This window comes from Lagopus leucura, unplaced genomic scaffold (genome assembly GCF_019238085.1).
Source record: "Lagopus leucura isolate 7727_CA_CO unplaced genomic scaffold, USGS_WTPT01 Super-Scaffold_73, whole genome shotgun sequence".
NCBI classification, from domain to species: Eukaryota; Metazoa; Chordata; class Aves; order Galliformes; family Phasianidae; genus Lagopus; species Lagopus leucura.
This window is the reverse complement of record NW_024962252.1, coordinates 11,384,054-11,407,780: the sequence shown is the minus strand read 5'-3', so window position 1 is coordinate 11,407,780 and position 23,727 is coordinate 11,384,054. Positions and strand designations below refer to the sequence as shown.

Below are 23,727 nucleotides of genomic sequence, written 5' to 3'. Positions count from 1 at the left end.
TGGCCCTCTTGGGCACAGCTATTCCAGTATTATTTAGTTTTCAACTATCGCTGGAGTATCAGCAATTTCTATCAGAGATGCTTTAGAGCAATTCAAGGCTCCTTCTATGCTCACACATTAGTCCTGCCCTAACTTTTGCTCTGCGTGGCAGTAATAGGGTACATTCATCAAGAGACAAAAATATAATGGCTTAAGATTTTCAACACCATAGAAGTAGAGGGCCATTACTGGGGAGCATTATTCTCCCCTCTGAGAAAATGATGCTCTATCCACCTGCCATGACTTACACCTTGAAAGGTGTGTATTTGCTTGTGCTAACAACCAATCAAAGTAGTCTCCTTCTGCAGCACACAGAGATTGCTCTGTTGTAGCATCAGAGAGTCCTGCAGGCAGTATTTTTGCTAAGATAGAAGCTCACCTCTCTTGGATAAATTGGTTGAATATTATTGGCAGAATTAAAGAACAAAACTGTCTCTGACATTCAGTTCATTTTTTTCTCTCAAAGTTTTATTCATGATTAAAATAATTAGAAATACTCCGGTCTAAAAATAAAAGCTTACCTACTGGCTTAATCACCTTACTCCAAAAGCCAGATGCCTAGATACGGGCTTTTCCCTTAAACTAGGCATTTTGATACATCTGATGAAAGGAAAGATGTCCATTCAGGCCAAAAAATTATAATTAAATTCCATCACATTCCAGTCCAGAATAGTGAAGCTTCAACTTGACTCATATCACAATTAAAAAAAAAAAATACTACAGTATATAATGTTACTTATTATATCTGACAGTGAATTCTATTAGACTGTAGAAGAGTCTCTGGAGGAAAATGAAAATAGCCTCCCAAGGGAGTGGAAGCCCCACACTGCATGATTTAAATGTGGCAGCTGGGCTGTGGGTGGAAATGGCGGTTTCCATTGAAAATCTGCTGCCAATATACCTCCTATGGCTAGGTTTCACAGGAAAATGAGGCAGTTATCCTTCTCTGAAGATCAGCCATTCGGTTTTAAAGATGAACAGACAGGAAAGGCAGCAAGGATCAGTGAGTGAAAAGAGAAAGGTCCAGAATGACATACTGTCTAGAAACCAAAACGTAAAACTGGGAAATGGCTGGAATAATGAGCATATAGCGAGAATATGGCAAGAAGAGGAATAGATTTTTCAATTCTAGAAGATGAAAAGCAAGTTTTTAGAACATGTATACCACTTCAGCTTTTAATTATTGGAATACTTTGATGTATTGGATGTTTAAAACTTATGTCTCATTGAAAGGCATTTAGCAATGTGTTAGTCATTTTTAAAAATGGTCCCTACATAATTTGGGGCATAGATCATCAAGGGGAGCAGTTAAATGCCATCAAGCTTAACTTTAAAATACTTAAGTTTCAATGACTAAGTTCCTCACTAAATAAATCACCCAATGGGAACATATAGGTACGTGAGCATAGGAGTCTCTATATTCAGCATGCTGACTGTGGTGTAACTATGCTAGGAAATATGAAGCACCATTAAATGAGCATTGCTGAAATCACTTCACTGTCATGGCTGTAAGTCTGGTCTCTCTAGAGGATTCTTTTAATCACCAACCTAGTTCTTTTTCTCTCTCCTTTTCTGTTCTTTCTAGAAAACCTAAAACTCTCTCCTGTCCATAGCATGGGCAGAAGACAGCCTCATCCTAGCCAGTCTTTACCCACTTTTTAGCAAGATTCTGGTTTGGGAATCAGCATTGTCCTTGTTCCTCAGGCTGATGTAGAAATTGATGGAGTTCATTGCTTCCTAGGTTAGCTGGTCCAGAAAGGGGACATGATGACTATACTATAGAAATCAGAATTGTGCCCTGCATGTTAGGGTGACAGAGAAGGCTTTCTTTCTCTGCTGGATCAGGGGACTGTGCTGTAATTATCTGTGGTCTACAAATCTGAAACATTCTAGCCTGTAAAAAGCACTGAGCTACATAGCTCAGCTAAGCTGGCAGCACCTCTGAGCTTACATAAATGCGTCTTCCATTACCAGTTTTATCAACTGCACTCAGGATTTTCTTCTTTTACATTTCAGTACCAAAGTTCTCATTAAGTTTTGCTGTGGAGGTTTGTGCTTATATTTTGGTTTAGAAGTGTAAATGCTTTCCATGCAAATCAAATGCAGAAATGTAACGGTAGAACACTTCTCTCATTCTGTAGCAGGTATATGTTCTGAACTGAAGGTGGAATAGCAATCAAAAAATATTTTAATGTCCATAATACTTAGAAGGAAAGAATGATCTCCATTCTTGGAGATATTCCAAAGCCACCTGAGCACCCTGCTCTCAGTGTCACTGGTTGAGCAGGGGTTGGAGCAGATGGACTCAGAGATCCCTTTCAACCTCAACCACTGTGACTTTGTGATGCTGTATGTGCTGTGTAGACATTATGTCACTTCAAGTTCTCAGATACTGTGCAAAAGTATACTGCAATCTAACTAGCAGGTTATTTTTTCCTGTCTGTGAATCAGAAAATGGTAAATTTCATTATAGCTTAATAAACAGGAACTGTGATGTCATGCCCGTTCTTCATAACAGCCAACATTTTTTTGTTTTCTTGGGGAGTTCTTGATTTTACAGACTTCTAGATCAGAAACACAGTCATTTCGGTTTGAACAGACCTTCAAATCACCAAAACAAACATGAACTAGACTAAGCACATCTCGTGTAAGAGGAAAAAAATCTAGTCCTGTTTAAGCAAAAGATCTGTTTAATCCATAGTACACACAGAAAAGTAGGGGGAAAAAAAATCTTACTACCAAATTTAATTAACCATGATTGTTCTGATGTGTTTCTACCCAAGCAGTCCAGTAGAGCATGATTTCTAAATCTGACTGACAGCTATTATTTTCAATGAACGATCACAATTATAGTAGATAGAAATACTGAATGCTTTCCCCATTTTATAGTTCTGCTTAAATGCTAACATTTTAAACAAGTTAGTCAACGCCATTTTAACTGTTCAGTCCTTCCTCCTACATCCTGTTAATAAGCAAGCAACATTCATGTTAATAAGGAAGCAGCAAGCCTGATTTCTAAGATATGAAGTTAAAAAAGTAGTCAGATTTTATTTGTATTCTTTCTAAAATGGTATTTGTTTTATAATTCTGACTCAATTCCTGAGTCTGTCTTTCTGTGTGATTTCTTAAAGTCTCTTTTTTAAGTCACGAGTTAAGCAAAGCCAGGGCACGTCAGTTCTGAGTGTGTCAGTATATCCAAGGAACACTGAGGTGCTGTAGAGACAGTGCTATGACTCAGAAAGTAATAGACTTTCCTTGCCAGTAGCACTGAAAGAAATTTTTAGCTCACCATTGAGGAAGGGACAGAAGACCATAATGATAGAAATACCTTATACTACATGAAATTAAAAAGGGCTAAGTGTCTGTGGTTTAGGAACCAGAAGTGTTAATTCCAAAGTCCTTCTTGAAATTAAGTCACGCAATTACATTGTCAGAGTTATTTCTACATTTTCAGAGGGGCAACCTCTTCTTTTTTTTCCTAAGCTTTTTCTTTTCCAAAGTTGCTATGACCAGTCCTGAGTCAATGTGTTATTGCAAATAAATTTCAACATCATAAGAAATACGGCCCTCGGTGTCATTTGAAATAGAATACTTAACATCATAAGATACATTGAGGCTATTGTGTTAACATTTGTGAATTGATTTCAAATTAACAGTTCAAAAAGCTTTATAATGATAAAATATAGTTCTTGTAATACTGGATGTCTGCAGAGCAGCCATCCATCTACTTGGGAATATTTATCTCCTATTTCCCTTCACAAGTAGAGGATATCTAGAGAATTCTCTGAGAAATAGGCTTCAAAAATAGACCACACTTTTTCTTAGTGTGGTCACTAGTAATATGCAAATATCCGTAAGACTCACATCTCAGACTGTATTTATCACATATGTCACGACATACTCTTGTTGAAATGATTGTCTGCTTGTCCTTTTCTCCTGAAATAGCTCTTACAGTTATTAAGAAGCAAGATACTATTAATCCTAATTGATGATCTTAGAAAATACCATTACCAAGCAAGTCCTATGCATTAAAGATGCACCATCATTTCTAGGACATGCTTACTGTCACTACTGATACTCAGAAACCAATACTTATTTGTTAATATTTGTATAAATGAACTTCTAATATGAGATGGATGGACTAATGTAAAAAGCACTGGAGTAGAATTCAGAGGCATGACTCAACTTCTGGCTATGACGCACATTCATCATGTGGTAGCAGAGTCACGAACTGCTATTTACCAAGGGAATTATTACAGCTCTGTTTCTACGCAGAGCTGCACAGTGGAATTCTAACGTCCCAGCGAAGTATGTATGCTCTTTGCCTATTTGGGGAAATATAAGCACTTACCACACAGAAGAATTTGGATGCAGAATTTGGAATGGAGGAAGCTATTTCCTATACTGGGGGATTTCCACTCATAGTGGAAGTACCTTAAGCCTTCCTTTTGTTCTTACAGAAGCAGATGAATTCAGATGAATTTTCAGTAAGAGATCAGAGAGGGAATCTCAACCTTAACCATTATGTAATATGAAGCATATAGGAATGTGTGAGAAATTGGTGTTTACTATCTTTTTCTTTTTTTTTTTTTTTTTTTTTTTTTGCTAGTGGTAACTGATGCTTCATTTTACACATCAAAAAAGACTGCTTGTTCAGAAGGTTGTAGCAGTCTGCACTGAGAGCACCCACTAACGCTTCATACAAGAGACAACATTTACATGATCTTTACTGCCTTTGTAGACTGAATTCTATTTCTCTTTAAAATAGCTTTCTGTCTTCTACATGAAGTACTAATGCTGGGTCTGGAATTAGGGCTCTCTATTCTCAGTGTTACAAAACTCTTTCCTTTCTTTTTTGGATGCATTTTTGTACATAAAACAAAAGCAGATGAAGAACATCAGGTAAAAATTCATCCTGACATACTAACATTCTTTACAGTAAACAGAAGTTTTTCTATTAAGTTCTATCTTATAAATAAGGAATAAAATAGCATGTGGCATTTTTACAGATCAAAAATTGGACGTTTTTGAAAAACTACACTGGAACAATCAGATACACAATTAGAGATATAATAATTATGCTTAGGATGCAATATGAAGTATGTATCAGGATGCCTATATAAATGTTTCTTAGCAGCACATTAGAAATTTTGAGAAGTTTAATCTTACAGTATAGTTCTATAAGTCTATAGTTACACATCTGCTTTGACTTCAGAGTGAGACACAAAATAAGAGAGGGAATTTGAGGGTCCTCATTTTGGACTGGGTGACTTAAAGGTGAAGTGAAATGCATGACGGCTTTTAGCTTTAGCCTTTATTCTGAACACTTACTCCCTGTTTGCAAAACAGATACGATTTTCCCCTGGAGACATTACGAGGATGAAAATATGCAGGTGCATATTACAGGTGGATTTCTTCAACAAGTATCAGCTGGAGAGAAATCATTTGTTCACTATTTGTTCATACAATTTACTGCCCAACTCATTACTTTAAATAAAAAAAAAAAGTAAAAAATGATGGCAGAAGTATCTGTTTCATGTCCCGTGAATCTGAACCTTAAGATTTAAAGCCAACTGCTTTAAGAGGCTGACACTGGCTCTAAATGTCAACCATATCCTGTCCTTTCTCATTTAGCTTTGCAACATCACAAATGGTACGAAAAATCATTGATTTAAGACACAAGCTTGAATTCAGCCACAGGAATATTTACGGCATTATACCACTTCCCCATGTGTACCATTCGTCCTCAAAGGGCAGCACTGCTGATTCCTGAAAATTGCAAAAAGGCATAAAGTTCTGTAATCCCTTTCCATGTAATCAGCCAATTTCAAAATTTGCCTGGGAAGGTGATTCAGGTGAGTAGCCAGGAAACTGATATGGCAGGTCTACTCATCTGGTTAAAGCAATTAGATTTTACAGAGTCCTGAGCTGTATAGTGCTGAAGACGTCGTCAAGAGATATTTAACCTCTGGGCATTTGACTTTGTACAGTGGATATATTTACTTAGATTTATTATTATCAAAGATGTCTCAGGAGTACCTCTCCTTTCCCTGTCCTGAGCTGACACTATGAGAAGCAGTACTTCATACCAACCACTAATAAGAAGTGAAGTCTTTGAAAGGACTGTCTCTCAACTTATTGAAGAACTTCAATGCAAGTCTTTACAGATATATCAGTGTATTTTTAGGAAAACAAAACAAAACAAAACAAAAACCCTAGAAGCACTATTCTTTATTGGCTTTTTCCTTCAAGTGTGTTTTTATTCTCTTACTTCTTCACTTTTTTATGCCTCATTTCCCTCCTTTATCACAGAATCAAAGCATTGATAAGGTTGGCAGGGACATCTGGGTACATTTGGCTCAACCTCTGCTCAGGCAGGGACGCACAGCACCAGGACTAAGCAACTTTTGAAGATCTCCAAAGAGGAGACAACACACCCTCTCTGAGCAGTTTATGCCAATGCTCTGCTAGCATGGTCTACTGATTAAGACCATTCAGAAGGAAGATAGACCTTCATTTCTGGTTTCCTTGTATTATAGTAAGTTTCTTGATTTCTTGTAATCTTTACATCCTCTTGTTACTCCAGATAATACCACAGTGTCTGCTCTCTTGAAAGAAATATCTTTTACTACTATGACCCTGCCAATTTTTAATGACTCTGGCAAAATTCAGGTAATTCTGACTGGGGTGGAGAATAAGGTTTTAGGGCAGTGGTATTCTTAGGTAGCATGCTTCCACCAATGGATAACTTTTTTTCCAAGTCATCTATGTTAGCCATATTATTGTGGACATTGGATCAAAGAACAAAATCAATTTTCCTGTCTACCCAGCTGCCGGTATACATCAGTCTTTCTCCTGCCCCCAAAACCTTGACTTGAGAACTTTCCATCTACACCATTTCCCAATGACACAACAGCTGCTCAGAAAAACATGCTGATAAGGAGGATATAGGCTGTTCCACAGGACCCAAAGCCCAGAGCACAAAGCTACTCATGACTTTTCTGGTTTAGTGTAAGGCTAGTAACTATGACTGTGTCATCCCTAAAATACACAAAAACAAACAGATGCCTTAAATACTCTGAGCTTTTTAAATCTCAGAGTCAGTATTATTACAGAAATACGTGAGGAATAAATTCACAGAATAGGAAGAAGTAGTTCACAAAATTTGGAATGGGGAACTGGAGCCGTTTCTAAATGTAAAATTGCTGTATCATTACAAATCAGTTATTTTTTCTCTATCTTACAGAAAAAGGTTTTTATCCAGTATGTATGAAGTTAGAATTCTCCTGATTTCAATGCTCGCTTAAGGGCCTTCATTTAAATACCAGATAAATACGAGAGACAGAGTTTTGGGCCCCATATATGCTTCTTTCTTTACATCTTAAGATGCTTGAAATTCCCTCTTTGTTTACAAGTGGAGCAACAGATGTATATGTAGATGAAATGTGAGTAAACTCTGTAGATCCTGTTTCATCAAGAAAAACACAAATTATTCAAATAATTTATCTGCTAGGAGAACAAAATAATCTTAGCAGGCCAACTAAATAAATTTCCCATAGGCAAAAGAAAAATGTATATAGTACTCCCAAGATCTTCCTGAGGAAATTGATCTCCCCAGTACTACTGCGTGATCTTAAAATAATAATAATAAACAAAAAAAAAAAAAAAAAAAAAAAAGAAATTTATTCCTGCATAGTTTTCATTTACTTTGTGGTTGACAGTAAAACCTCAAAGTAGACCTTACCACAGAAAACACTTCAGTTGCAAGTGGACTGCTGCATAAGCATTCTCAGCACCCACCACTTCAATATCATTTCAGCAGCATATGAGCCTAGGGACCCACAGCAGAAAGCTCATCCAAAACCTGCTGTTTGCTGTCACTGTACATTTGGGGCAACACTCTCCTGCCTTTCATTTTTATTATTCCCCCCTTTATTAGGCTAGTACTCCTGGCACACAAAGATCTGGAAACTTCCTGCCACTGAAATTGCTATTCCTAATCCAGAAGGTTCTATGAGGAATTAAGCAGTGGCTCTTTTGTGTTGGAAACTTTAGACAACGGCTGCTAGCATGCAGAGCCACACACCAATTGCTGGTGTACATCTGGTTGATATTTCAGACCCAACTTTGTACCTTCCTAATCATTAATCAACAATCAGACAAAGAATATATTGCCGAATCCAGACAGCAGCCAATACAGATCTCTAATACATTATGGATTCTCTGTCAGCACATTTATTTATTGTTTGCAGTGTTCTGCTTGAAAATCCCTATGCTCTTTCATTTTATTTATTTGTTTATTTATTTTGCTCTTGCTGGATTTAACAAAGCAATGAAGCTCCATTTATTAACTTTTTTTTTTTTTTTTTTTTTTTTACAAATTCTGAACGGTGAATTACATTACGTAAATGAAAGAATGAAATTGCCTGAGTACGTTATTATCCTCAGGCAAATATCTTGTAGATCATTTTATCATTATTTAACGTTATATTAAAGTTTGTCTCTCAGCTGAGAGGGAAATAAATACACATTTGTCGACACTTCCAGTATTCAGTGGGATTTTTCACAGTACCATAAAGGCAAGAAACAATAAGGACCTCATTGTTTTGTGGTTAGGTTTTAACATAAATGCATCAGTGGACCTCGGGTTCTGCACATCATGCAACCATGCTCTACTATCACATTAATGTTAAAATATCTATGTCCCCGTTTCTGATTTATAATATCATTGACAAATACTAAAAAGGACAAGCATGCCATAAAGTTTATGGATGGAGTGATGGCATGCACAATGATATCCTCATAAAGAATAAACGGGGAAAAGTTATTTATTCTTGCGGATTCAAGAACTAAAATACAGATAGACTGGCTGCGTGCAAAGAATTTTTCATAAATATCCCACAGTGCACCCTGTTGTACAGCAGCCATACATTAATTAGAGCATTCAGCAGACACTGCAATGTGTTACACTCACCCAAGTGAATCTTCATTTTTCACATGCAGGGCCTTACTAATTAAAATCAGCTTTGCAATTAAATGTGGAAAATTGTGTTAAACTTTCAAGCATGGTTTAGAAAAAAATGCACTTATTTTTAGGGTATTTTATTTTGATGCAAATGAATTTTCCATCAAAGTGAGACTAGTAAAAGGGAGGTATGAGGATTTCTCTTTTTTGTATTATAGATGCTCCTCTCAGTTGCAAGTTGCAGTGCTCCACTATCTCTCTGCCAGTACCTGGCCCTGTTCCAATGCTTTTAGTGAGTGCTATCTGTCAAGGCATGAATAATACAGCCCCTAGGCTGTCGGCAGAATTCAAATGAGGCATACATCAGGAAGCAAGCACTCGACTTTAGCTCCAGAACATGCTCCTGTGAAGACAGGCAATTATTCACCCACGGCTGCAGCCATGGCAATCAAACTGGTGGGTGAAAAGGTATATGAAACGAAAAAATTTGAATAAGAAATATGGCACAACAAGTCAGAGAAATTCAATAATTTTCTAATAAGAGAGAGACATTTCAGTCTTTTAATTTTGAAGTTTGGGAGTCGAAATTATTTCTCTCACTCTGTTCTAAAATATAGATGACTTAACTATGGTATATAATGCCAACGTAATACATACAAGGGTGTGGGGAAATTTTCATGATCAGAAGAATGCTAAACTCTAAGGTATTTATAGATTTAAATAAATCTGTTGTATCGAGTGTCAAATCTCATGCTCAAAAATTAAAAGACAATCAAAACAATTTTGCCTGCATAATGTAATACATAGAAACATACGGCCTCAAAAAGCAACAAAGAACTGGCTGATCTCAAGGCATTTATTGGTAAAGTAAAACACAATACAACTTATAAGGCTGGGGACAATTCATATACTATAGAGCCAGGCATTATTCTCCTCTCCTCACTTTTGAGACTTGCTTTTTTCACCACAGAGATTAATGAAAAAAAAATCCTGTGCAAATGCAATATGAGTGGAAGACAAGTTGTGGACAATATTTTTTGTAGATGAAATCTATAAGTTGCATTATTTCATCTGAATTCTTATTTTCATCAAATTGAAATTCATTATATAGTGAGAGCTCTACCGGTATTTCCATTTTAAATTTGAAGGATGTGTCATTTGACCCTACTAATTCATTCTTCACTTAAATTTGATACATAATATTTCAGAATAAAATTTCAGACAATGGTTCTTATCTGTTTTCAAATTCACACTTATAGAAAGTATGTGCATTAAAAGAATCCTAAATTAATACCTACAGTTCTACATACCAGCTTAAGATTCTTTTTAGGGATCCCATTTATTAAAATGTGTTTTCTTCTGAGGAATGCCATATTTTGCAAGTGATTAGTCCATTAAAGAATTTAATTGCTTTTGTTACTGGAAAAATAGCTTAAGCAACGTTAAGAAGCTTTTAAAATAGGCCACTGCATGTAATTAGTTTTTTGTTTTGTTTTGTTTTAGTGGAAACTAGTTACAATTTTTACAGTCTATTTACATGAAAAACCTTAAGCATCTATTGGATACATGATGTGTTGTTTACTTAAAAAAAGTAATGCTAAGTTCATCACAACATGGTAGTAAGCAGTGCTTACAAAGCCACCACTCTCATCTACTCGGTAAATAACAGGCCACAGTTGGTGCTCAGTTACTTTAGAGAACCTATGGATTTTCTACCTGCGTAACTTGGGCACAAAGTTGGACTTGCTTTTACATTTGTATTAGTATACACAGAACATGAATCCTTTTGTCTTTGAAGCTGAGCAATGAAACTGGCCATGTTTCTTCTAATTGCAATGCAAGAACACTCAAATCTTAATTTTTTTTCTTTAGACATTTAGCTGACGGACATCCCAAACACAGTGCTGAGAGCACGGTCCGAGTGGGCAATGTTTAACTGCAATATACTGAGGTGGGCTGATCACAGCTAAAAGTATTCAAAGGATCTGGAACACATTTATTGTCCAAAAATAATATACAGCTTGGGAAGTGCAAGAGAGCTGTTCATTATCATGCCACTCTCCACAGTGGACCTGGAGAGCTACTAAGGAAATAAAATAAACAGTATTAGGAGTATGGTCCAGGGAGAAACTCTGCTTTTCACTCCTAAGATCGGAATTCTTTTCTTGTCTCCACAATTAACTGAATGTATCTACGTCTCCCTCTCTCCCTTCCCCCCTCCCTCACATATCTTCCACAACTCATGCCTTTCTTGTTGCTTTCTCCCACAAAGACAAGCCTTTCTTTAACAGCATATTCTAGTTGATATTAGCTACCTGGAAATACAAATGATATTTGTGTAAAGTACAACATTCAGGCACTGCCTCTTGCTGTGCATCCCAGCCAGTGCTGGAGAATCCATGGTCCTTCAAGTTTCTAGGTATTACTAAAATGGAAAAATGATAAGACTGCTCTTAAGACACCAATTTTGAGCATTTTCCTTAATGCCCAAACCTGGGATGCTTTCTGAGCTTTGTATGCAGTCATTTGGGAGAGATGCTTCCTCCAAGTTAATTTTAAACATGCTAGCATCTTGCATTTAAAACTGCCCATAAGAGCAGCTTGTCCATCTTAGCTGACTTGATAGCATGCCCAATTAGCAAACTAAATTAAGCACTGCACTTAAGAGCTAAGAGTATTCACTGTCATGCAATGTTTAATTTTACAGTAAGATCTTCTAAAAAAAAATCCAAAAAGATGGAAATGATGCAATAAGCCACTGACACTCTTATCCTGTCCTAGAACCAGCCTTGCGTTTTGCACCTCAATGGCTTATAAGGCCTGCTTGTTTCCTTGGCAAAGTCTAGCACTGCACAGTTACAGTGTAGACTTGTGAACTTGTCAGCAGCCCATTCATAATTAATTTCATAATGAAACATTGATAAAACTCTCCTTTGACTTCTACTTGATATTTTCTCAGCAGAACAAGGTCTCATCCCTAAATTTGCCTGAAAATTTGAAAGGATCTTTTTGTTTCAGTTGAAGTTTAATGTAGCATCTGAACATTGTTTTCACTGTAATATTGGTAATACAAAGATAAAATTCTATTAACAAAAATAAATTGAAAACATAACAAAACCAAAAATTCCAGAGAATTCATGATGTTATTTAAAAAACCCTCCAAACAGAATAATGTTAGAGAGCCCTGACTGCATCTAGTGAAAGCAAATACATTTCATTTCTTATAAAGAGTTAGTCTGATATTGTGAATGGAAAAGTCTTAACCTCATTAACCTCATGCTCCATGGGCCTAAATGGAATTGAGTTAGGCAGCACCTGAGTGCATAAAATTTATAAGATAGTCTGATTTCTTTGGAAGAAATGTTGGAGGGTCTTTCCCACCCAAGCAGAAAACTAGAAGAAAAAAAAAAATTCTTTCAAAAATGTTCAAAAACTTTAAATTACTAGGTAATTTTACTAGAAAAAAAAAAAATTGCTGTTTCAGGAAATAGGTGTGTTGTATGCCTCAACAAATAATTTTTGCTTTTACACTAAATGAGACATACATTAGTTAAATATATTTTGATTAGTGGAATGACAATCAGAGTGGTAAGAAAACAATTTTAAAAACTTAAGAATTCGTAAGAAGAAAATAATTCGATATATTTCCAATTTTTATTTTTTCTACATCCACCCTAAAATTTCACTTAATTAACAGTTCTAAGATTCTATCTGTTTGTGTACTGGCAAAAAAGAATCATGTTAAGAAAACAAAGTATGGAATTGATGCCTCAAGACTGCCTGTAATCCTTTCCAACCTTATATCTTTCCCTTCTTTCTACCCCCCAAAAAACTGATATCAGACAAACACAATTAAAAGTTAGAGTAATTCAGAAGAAAAGTTAGATTTTTTTTTTAGGCTAAGAAATTTTGTTCTGTGTGGTTTCAAAATTATTGGTTTTGAAAACAGCATGCAAATCCCATGAAGCATAAAGAAACGAATGTAGTCACAATCTTGTAACTAGGAAGGACATTATAATCATGTAATTTAACTGCTAGCTCTTCATGAAATTTGTGAAGGAAGAGAAGGACTTGGTGCCATTCATTAATTACTGATGAAGCTTGCATTTACATGAATAAAATGGAGAAAGAAAAACATGGTTTGAAATGAGAAATCACTATAGTTTCAATATATGCTATATATGTATATATATATGTATACATATATATAATATGTATATGTATATATATATATATGTATATATATATATATGTATATATATGTATATATGTATATGTATACATATATATATATGTATCAGTGCTCCAATTTAACCAAAGTCCTTCAAACTATCACAAAAATATTATGATTGAAAAAAGGATTAACAAAATAAATCTAAATAAAAATATTTAATGCTTCATATTTTAGAAATGTAATTCAAAATATTTTTAGTATCTGGCACTTCCATTTCTTGTTTTAATTTTTTAAGTATTTTCTTGATTTGTCCCTATGCTTCATTCATTGTTAACACTGAGTGGACTGATATCTCACTATTTTGCATTTTGCATTTTTCAGAATAGGATACAACAGGATAGGACAAGATAAAACAGGATAGAACAGAACAGAAGTTGGAAGGAACCTACGAGTATCATCACGTCCAACTGCATAATTTCCATTTAATTCATAAAATGCATGTATCATCTCTCAAATTTGGTGCTAAATATGCATTCTAGTAAGTGTAAACACCACGAATGCTTTAAAATCTGAATAAGTAGATAGTAAAAAAGTCATAACAGGAGAATATAACAGTAGTTTGAACACATTTATCTTCACATGGCCAAAACGTCGGCTACTTAAAACAGTCTGCTGTATAAAATATGTTAAATGAAATGCACTGCAAACAAGAAAAATTAACGTGTCCTCTAGCTTAAACGTTGATATTTTTTTCAAAATAATACATGAAGGATTTGGTAAATGAATGTTTCTTTATACAGACATACAAGGCAATATTGAACATTCCTACTGCAGATAAATTTAAATATTGAGTTCTAAATTAATTTGAAGCACATGTACACACGTATAATATAACGCTATTATTAACATAATTATATTATTAACAGTAAATGGTTAAACATATTTTCCTAATGGAGATCTCTCCACGTATCATAGTTCAGAATCTCAAGTAAGTATATCTATAAGTATAGTGTAATATTTGAATCCATAGGTCTTATTATCAGTGATTTTGTCTTAAGCTTTTGACCTTTGAACTTAACCCAATCATCAAACGCGCAGTGTTCAGAAGCTCTCATTTACTTATGAAATTCATTAAATAACAGAAATCACAATGGCACCAACATGTCAGCAAGGCCAAATTTTACTTTGCAACATATGAGCTGCATGAAAAAATTGAGAGAAGACTGAAAACAAGAACAAGATTCCTCAAGCAAAAACTTGGTTTAGGTTTATGCGTGAAATTCACCTCCATGGTTAAGATGGACAGAGTGGTCCCGTGAGTATTGTAAGAGGGCTTAGGACCTGACCTCATTTGCATTTATAAAGTTTTTAATTTATGTGATGCTTATGCTTGGTAGAAATTTCAAAGGTTTTAAATAACACAGTGCAAAAAAGACAAATAAGAAGCACTGCTTAAAGAAAAAAAAATGAGAGAAAAAATATATGAATCCAGACAGATTCTACGTCTAATTTCAAATTTTTATCATTGTTTGGTTTATCAAGGTCATGCCAGCTGACTTGTTTTCATGCCAACTGACTTGTTTACCAAATCTCTTCAATAATTATGAAAAATTACAGATATTACCTTCTGTGCCTTGCATATTTGCCACTAACATGGCCACTGCCATCACAACCAGGCGTGGGACAGCTGCAAAAGGGAGAGAATTAATTATAAAGGTGCGGGTGTGCTGCAGAAAAATTATACTAAAAGCAGGCAGGAGGTTTTACAGAAATGGAGGGCAACAAAGACAGAGAAAGAAATCAAATAACTGAAGGGAAAAAAAAAAAAGAGGGGATGCTTTTTATTAGCAAGTCTCGAGGGAATTAATTTCATCAGTGCAGCAGGGCATGAGCAAACCACCAATGAACTTGAAAGTGCATTATACCCATTAAAAGGCATGAATTTTCTAAATTGCTAATGGGGATACATTTTACACTCAGAGCACTAACCTGAACAGCTCTTGTATGGCTGGTTCCACAGGAACTGCAGAGAGATGGAAAATATATAAAGATTTATCATCTATTACAAGTACCCCTCTTCTACAGAAAATTACCAGAAAGGTTGTGTAAAAGCAAGGGTCAGAATGAATCGTGCTAAGAGATTCTGGACGATGAAGGTCACCCTGAGCGGGGGCCTTGAGTGATTTACTGAAGCAGGAGACGTACCTCGAACACCTTTGGAGCGTGTGCGATGGCGCTTCTCGTCTGCATCCACCTCCATCTGGGAATAGATTAGCAGGCAGTCAATGTTCTTATCCTGCATGCACAGACTATCAATGCACAGACTGATACAGTCTCTCACACAATTTATTGACACTATTTTAATTCCATTTTATCCCGTAAGGGAAAGTCCACCTTACGAAGGATTTTTCAGATCTTTGCATTTGCTTAAAAACAGAAAATGCAGTAATTCCTGCTTTAATCAGTCCATTTGCATGCCCTGATTTCATAGCACATTTTATGCAACAAATTGCTAGTTCTTCCTTTCTAAAGGGTATTTCTAACAGAGAGCCTCGGTAACGCCCTTATTTCGAAACAAGGGCACAAAAGATTCCTATATAGTTTGAAGTTAAAAGCCAATGGGTCCCACACTATGGGTTGCTTTCTAACCAAATACGTTGCATTGGGAGAGGAAAGAACAGCAACCAAAAAGGAGATAAGAGTCATCATTAGAACTTCACAGATTTCTTGTCTGTTTGTATAGCGCTATGACCTTTGCAATGTTTCATTGTTTAGATATGTATTTCCAGATTCAGGAATGTGCTCACTCAATAAAAAGGTTTAAATCTTTACCTTCATTTTATAAACACTGTTCCTATCAGACATGACTCGTTTTGCAGTGATAAATACACAGAAATCTTAAATCTTTCCCAGGTAGGGGCAGGGCTGCTGATTAGAGCTGAAAGCATAAACATTGATCTGTAGTAGTTACCATAGGGCCACAAGGATTTTCCTGATCTTCACATACTGTTGTCACTAGATTTTCCAAGGTGAAATTGCACAGGCTTAGTAGTGTTTATAATATTGTACAATGCAAGCAGATTGCACTGAATTCTGTTAAGAGACCATGTCCCTGAAAATCTACGCAATATCTGCACTACCAGCTACTTTGCATGCAGAAAAAATGGGACGGCAAGATGGATCTGTGGTAGTTTATACATAGAGATGATATTAAAAAGGTCAGGAAGCACAGGCACTGACCTTGTGGCTCTGGTTCTCTCAGGAAAAAAATAAAAACAAGTAGCAGTTTAGAGCTCCCTCAACTTACTGTATCACAGGGAAAGAGCCAAAGCAATAAAACTTGTGGGTGGCAGGCATTTAGCGGAAAGAAAGGACCACTTCCACAAGATTCTGTGCTGCCACTTTAGCTCTGCTTCTTGGTATTCATCACCTGGCTCCTGGCAACATGATTTATTCCACTCTTTAGGGATGACCTTCTAAAATAAGCACAAATCACAAAAGCTACTACAGCAGCAGCCTCTACTTAAGGGGCTTCAATTCCAGTGTGTACCCCTGCATCATCTAGAGTGTGTTTCATTAAGATACTTCTGTATAGCTGTGTGAATATATATTTAAAGCTTTGGCTCCCATCATAGTCAACCAGTGGTATTATCTGAGGTACTGTAAGGTAACACATCAAGCCTCTAATTGCCAGTCTAGAAAGATACAAAAGGGCACATGCAGATCCTCTGCTGTATTTGTTGACTCTCTGTATATGTTTTAACCTCTGGTATCAGAAATGGCATTTGCTGTTTGTGCCTGAGTAATGTGCCTGTGCCTGAACTTCACCCACTCAGCATCGCCTTTAGAGCTTAGGGAACAAGTCCTCTCATCGTCTAGATGCATAGCTTTTGCACAGGCTCAATCAGACTGTAGGCATCTCTGCCTCCACTGTATAGCGTTCTGTTGACTCCAGGATACCTGGCATGCCTCTGGATACCCACTATGATGCCAACACTGAACACAGTCTGTGTCTGTTCTATACCTTGAGTTCACAGTTCACACTTTGATGGCTCTCAACCCTTAAGTCTTGATGTGAATCAACTGTATGTCCTAATTCCACACAAATACTTTGTGAACTTGAGTTTCAAAATATTCAAGGACCTACTGTATTCCTGTTGCATAGTGAATGCGTCACTTGCAATTTCTGTCAGGAAAATATTGAACAAAAAATGAAAACAAAAATGAACAATGATGGTTTCCTTTTAAAGGAGAACTATATATGCAGGCCAAAAGGATTCTGTAGCAGGTTTATGTCATTACCTCACAGGGACAAAGAAGGAGGGTTGTGGAGGTGTGCGCACAATGTGCAGTTTAGTCCCAACCCATCAGTCTTCAGCATGGGACAAATGACCCTGTAAGTCAGTTAACTGATACTTCTGTGTAAGAAACAAGATTTTCAAGTTGCTCTGCCAAAGCACATAATGGCACCTCCAAAATGTAAAAATTAGCCATCAGATGATGATACTATTCATTTCATTAACAAGAAAACAGTACCATTCTTTAACTCCTGTAATGCATAAAGCTATGTGAGGACACTAGAATTGGAGCTACTTGATCTTTAGCCTAATATGTTTTTTAAAGAAGTTTAGAAAATATTATCTAGCTGGAAGAACTATTATGAACAAAACCTAGAAATGCTCCCCCAGTTGTTAAGAAGGGGCCCACCATGAAATAGATTAGTGTGTCCTTCAAAATCTAAATGAGCTCTCCATTTCAAGAGTGCACAGTTTGCTTTTAACTATACTGGCAGTCATAGAATCATAGAACCATAGAATGGTTTGGGTTGGAAAGGTCCTTTAAAATCATCTAGTTTCAATCCTCCTGCTATTGGCAGGAACATCTCCCTCTAGACCAGATTGCTCAAAGCCCCATCCAGCCTGGCCTTGAACACCTCCGGGGAGGGGGCATCCATAAACTCTCTGGCAACCTGTTCCAGTGCCTCACCACCCTCACAGAAGAATTTCTTCCTAATATCTAGTTAAAATCTACCCTCTTCCAGTTTAAAGCCATTTCACCTCATCCTGTCACTAAGCTGGAAAAGCCCCCATGTGACCCACATAATGCAGATCTACAATCAGGTCGAAGAAGTTAAAAAAAAAAAAAACAACTGAAAAAGCTCCAGGCATGCAGGATTATCTTAAATTCTCACGTGTATCCTATGTAGCCTGATGTTCCTCCAGAAAGGCATAAACCTGTATTTCTGACCTAGATGCCTTTTCATATATGATAACACATGTCTTGGATGCTCTAGGACATCTCAAAGAATGGTAGGTGTTTAGGCAATGGAATTTTATTTATATGTTCACTCACAGCTCTTCAAAACTCTGTCATATCAAATCTTCAGTCTTTCCACCCCAGTGTATTCAATGATTGATTCTGGGAGCAATTTCTTGAAATTCTACATGACACCTACCTTCCACCATAGGAAGCCCTGAATGCACTGCTGGAATTTTTGTGGCCAGGGAACAGTATTCTGCTCCAAGGTCTACTATTAGCTCATACAAATGCAAACTTCCTCACAATTTTCAATTTATGTTATTCTGCAGATCACAGAATTGCAGAATCAGAGAATTATAGAGTTTGGAAGGGATCTCAAGAGGTCATGGAGTCCAACCTCCATTTATTTCACATGCAGATTTTCTCATATTAAACAAACAAACAGAAGCATTCTGTATTAAGCTCAATTTTTTTGAGTGAATTTAAAAAAAAAAAGTATATATATTGTGGTCACTAGGGTACAGGCAGTTAAGACAAGTACATTTATTATGTACAGAATCTAATCTCAGTAAGTAAATATCAGTACAGTACAAAAAAAAAAACCCCAAAAAGATGAAAAATGTATCTGGGAGAAAACACCTTTTTTTTTTTTTTTAATTTGGAGATAATTAAACACTAGTATTAGTAAACCCCCCAAAAAGTAAAAATAACAAAGAGCAAGCATTTTTCATTTTAAAATAAGCAGTCCCAAACAGGACTGATGGCTCTCCAAGACATTTCTATTGATAAATAACAATAATGCAATACTTGGGAAATGCTTGTGAACTGAAGAAAAATACTGAAACAAACATAATTGTAGCACTCTAAACCAAACTTTACTGAGTGCTGAGAGAATGGTGTGGCACATTTACTAAATTTTACTTGACCCTCAGTAACATCATATAAAAACTGATATTGGATTCAAGATAATGACATAATTAGCATCAGTCAACACTTTATCATGGAAAATTTGTAGTCAGGAACACTTGAAATTGCTTTCGAATGACGTTTCTAAATTTGTTGATAAAGGTAGCTGCATTAGGATATTGTGTACTTGTACATCTTTTAAACATTTCACACTCTCTTATTCAATATTCAGATAATAAGTATTTGTAACATCAGCATATTTATAATGGTTAACAAATATTTCTCCAGAAAAAAAAAAAAACAACAAAAAACAAAATATTTTGTGTAAAAAGTTTTTTTTTTTACAAAATAATTGTAAAAATTAAAACTGCATATTCAGTGAGAGCCTTTCAAATATAATCTCACTGTTCCAGCCCTATAATATTCAGTATCGTCACCAGTTCTCTGGAAGTTTATATGTTACTGAAATATGCAGAAATTAATGGAGTGATAAACAATGTTGGAGGCAGGCCAATTACATATATCTGGCCTGAACTGCCTGGCAGATCTAACTCATCTAAAGAACATGCCAATTCCAAGGTGCTATGTCTATGAAAAAAGAATGCAGGCCATGCTTGAAAGACCAAAGTTCATAATCTGCAAAGCAATAACGGTGAAGAGGATCTGGACTGCAGATGAGCACGAGCAATTACTGCTTTAGCTAAAGGGCACGATGTGATCTGTAGCTGCTCAAACTTTAAGGCTATAAGAATTTTCCAGAAAGCCACTGAGGTACTCAGATACGGTCAGCAACTTTGATAACAGAGGGCAAGTTTTCATCAAAACCATACCTATTTTTCTGTTAGCTTGCTTGATGCCATGTTGGAGACTTTTCAGTATATAGATTTAAGCCTGTGAGTCTCATCATATTTCAGCTGCAACTAAGCTTCCAAAAGTTTCTACAGTCAACACCACTTTACCTATCTCTAGCTGTGCTCATGTAGCTACCATATGTGCTTCCTCAGGGCTGCCAACTGTGAAGGATCCAGAGCTTTGGGCTCCACTCCAGGACAAATGGCAAGTTTTGCTCACTAGCAAGGAGGTAATTCAGACTTTCTTTCCCAGCAGACAGGTAGACCAGAAAATGATCCTTCTTGTTAAGATTGTCAGTCTCTCTGAATTTCTTGCTAAAGGCGTGCAGCATTAGAGGTTCAGTCTAAAGTTCCAAAACTAGTTCAGCCAACTTGTGCTTAGTGAAGTATTCCAGTTTCACTATAGCTGTAATTCATTGGAGGGCTGAAAAGACATGAAGAAGCTAAGAGCCTTAAATCAGTTTTTTTTTTTTCCTTCCCAAGCTTGCTATTGTACTGCTGTTATAATGAAATGCTTCAGAAACCACTCACCTATTCCTGATATACAGCTTATTCCATAAATAACGTATTCTAATTTGCATTAAGACACACTCAGTTTCTAACAGTACTGATTGAACTGTTCAGAGAAGCAACTTCAGAGAGGGTGTTTGAATACTGAGAAAAGTCAGAAAAGAATCAAAGCAATAAGATGGAGTCTAAAAAATTTTGAAACACTATGCAAAACTCAGAATATAATTTATTCAAGAGAAAATTAAGAATATTTACTTGACCAGGGTCTGCAAATGCCCACAGTACACACTGATTTCCAGGAGAGGAGTCAACTCTTTGAAAGAGCAGATGACAGCAGGTCAAGGGGAAATGGTTTTAAGTTGAAGGAGGGAAGATTTAGGTTGGATGTCAGGGGGAAATTCTTTACTATGAGAGTGGTGAGGTGCTGGAACAGGCTTCCCAGAGAGGTTGTGGATGCCCTGTCCCTGGAGGTGCTCAAGGCCAGATTGGATGGGGCCCTTGGCAGCCTGGTCTAATATTGAATGTGGAGGTTGGTGGCCCTGCCTGCGACAGGGGGGTTGGAGCTTCATGATCCTTGAGGTCCCTTCTAACCCAAGCCATTCTATGATTATGTGTATTCTTATGTTGAATGATCCAAGATTTGGGCTTTTTTTTTTTTTTTTAAATTTAAAATAAGTTGGAATTATAAACTATTTGAACAAACATGGTCATAGATATATCATTTCATCCGGAAATGCTATCATTAAGCAGAAGGGAAAAATAAGGTGAAGATTTTGGGAAATTAATATGTGCAAATCAAGCTAATGTAACCCTGCTCTCTTTGTGCATGTATAAAACTTTAACTTTGCACATAACACAAAATCTTACTAGCTGTACTTTAGAGATCTGATCCCTGCAGTCAATGCAGAGCTTCCTAATCAACTGACTAAGTTTTCAGTTGGAGTTAGTGACGCAGTGCTTATAACAACATGCTTCAATAGATCTTTCTCTTCCCCAAGTTTCACTAGCACATACTAAGCTTGAACTGACAACAATAAAATAAAAATTAAAAATAATTAAAAAAAAAAAAAAAACTAACAATATTTGACCTTTAACTTATGCCTTACTAATCCCAGGGCTGTAAAGTAATTGCATTCTGTGACAAAATAGCTGCATTTGTGGATGAAAGACGAGCAGTAGATGCCATTTACCTCAACTTTAACAAGACTTCTGGTACAGTTCTTGTATCCCGTTATCACTCTATATGCATAGTCAGTCCTTTGAAATCTGTTCTCAGTATTTCAATCCTCTCACTCAGGATCTTGATTTTCACAGAAAACTTGAAAGATTCACCCAAATGTTTAATGCACTTATTTCTGATGATTGAATCTACAAGACAAAACAGAGAAAAAAAATGTAGGAGAGAAAGTCACATTTAGAAGATACTTGAGTGCCTAAGGAAAGATCAGGAAAAAGAGAAAGCAATTTCCCTGTCCTTTCAGACCCTTTTTCCATCAACCTAGGTGCTTTCTTGGTATAGACATCTGAAATTTAGTTCAAATATTTTAAAACACCCTTTTCAAGTAAAACGGCAAGCTTTATAAACAATTATCAGATTTTAATCTTTCCCTCACAAAGATACCAACATACAGTTAGATCCTCTTAAAGAAGAGCTCAAGGGGAAAGTTTATGAAGATAAAAGTTAGAAGTTAAGGGCATGCATTACAAATGGACACAATAAGCATGTGATGAAATTGATGGCTAGAACATAAATTACTCCTTTGTGCAAACATTTATTAATATCAAGGACAGTCCTTGAAAAATAGTCCGAAAAACAGAACATATCCCTGGGACATGCTCTCTAACTTTGCATATGACTCATTACCTGCTGTGGTGCAGAGCAGAAATCCTATTTTTCTATTTTCAGATGAACACTGCTAGCTGCACCTGAATCTGTAGATGCAGAACTGAATAAGCAGACTTTTGGTAAACTTACATGTTCACCACATATTCCTTTTGCAAAGAAACACGCTTAGGATTTACTGAAATACTCTGAAGGGAAGGTAGGAAACACCTTCAGGTATTTCTCATTGGCTTCCTATCATTTAGAGTTGAAGAGCCAAACTGCACACTACTCATTCAAGCAATTTTTCTTTTACTAGTTTTTTGGTGTTTGTTTGTTTCTTTTTAAATTGATAGTTATGAAGGATGAGAAAGTAGAATGGTAATTAGAGTTATGGAGAAACAGCACTGGCTCTTTAGCACCTGGAGAGAAGATTCTTCAATCTGTAGCTCCCTAAAGACTCTTTGGATACAATCACTGAGTAGGCTTTTGGACATAAACCTACACAGAATTAAATTCCTATCAGGGAGATCTGGAATATGTCTACGCAGCTCAGCAACTCAAATCCCCCCAAATTCCCATGGTTCCTAAAATAATCAGTTCTGTCCTCAAAAAACTCATCATCAGATATCAAGACCTAATGCCTAATTTCAAACCTATGACCTAGCCCGTGCCTTCTCACGCGACTGAGAAGAAAGGCTTGCGCAACAGTGAAGCTGGAATATAAACACATTGTATCTGCTCAGCAAGTCCTCAAGCCTGGTTCTGTTCCACCATGCTTCTTTTGCTAATAATGAGGATTATGAGTGCGTATGCTAACAGGGATCGTGCAATACTGAATTTTTATCAACCTATATATAAGCTCTTCTGACTGAAAAAAGATTATATAATTTTTCATATATGAAGAAAAGAACACTGTGAAGGTTTTGCTGTTGCTGTAACAATTCTTATCTCAACCCTATAGATAGGCTCAAACAAGAATCTGTGCTTCTTAATGCTGGAGCTACACACTCAAAAGCACAGTTCTTGATTCAAGGGCCTTATATTAATGAAATAAAATAAAAGAGAGAACTGGTTTGTGTACCAGTCAGGGAAGCAGGTAGAAGAAGTACAGATTAAAACTGAGTGTAATATTTATGGGAAGTAACAGAAGCAATAGACCAAAAAATATTCTGAACTTATACAGCCAGAATTTCTTGTG

General features: G+C 36.3%; 1 protein-coding gene across 1 annotated transcript in view; it reads right to left on the bottom strand.

Annotated features, from left to right (window-relative positions):
* MYT1L (myelin transcription factor 1 like) overlaps window positions 1-21,922 on the bottom strand; it is a 130,468-nt gene extending 108,546 nt beyond the window's left edge. The window contains exons 1-4 of the mRNA XM_042885470.1: window positions 21,895-21,922; window positions 15,384-15,438; window positions 15,168-15,201; window positions 14,803-14,865 (exon numbers count right to left, since the gene is read on the bottom strand). Coding sequence (XP_042741404.1) covers window positions 14,803-14,865; window positions 15,168-15,201; window positions 15,384-15,438 — 152 coding nt within the window. The 5' untranslated portion in view covers window positions 21,895-21,922. The remainder of the gene's footprint in view (window positions 1-14,802; window positions 14,866-15,167; window positions 15,202-15,383; window positions 15,439-21,894) is intronic.
* Window positions 21,923-23,727: the final 1,805 nt, after the last annotated feature.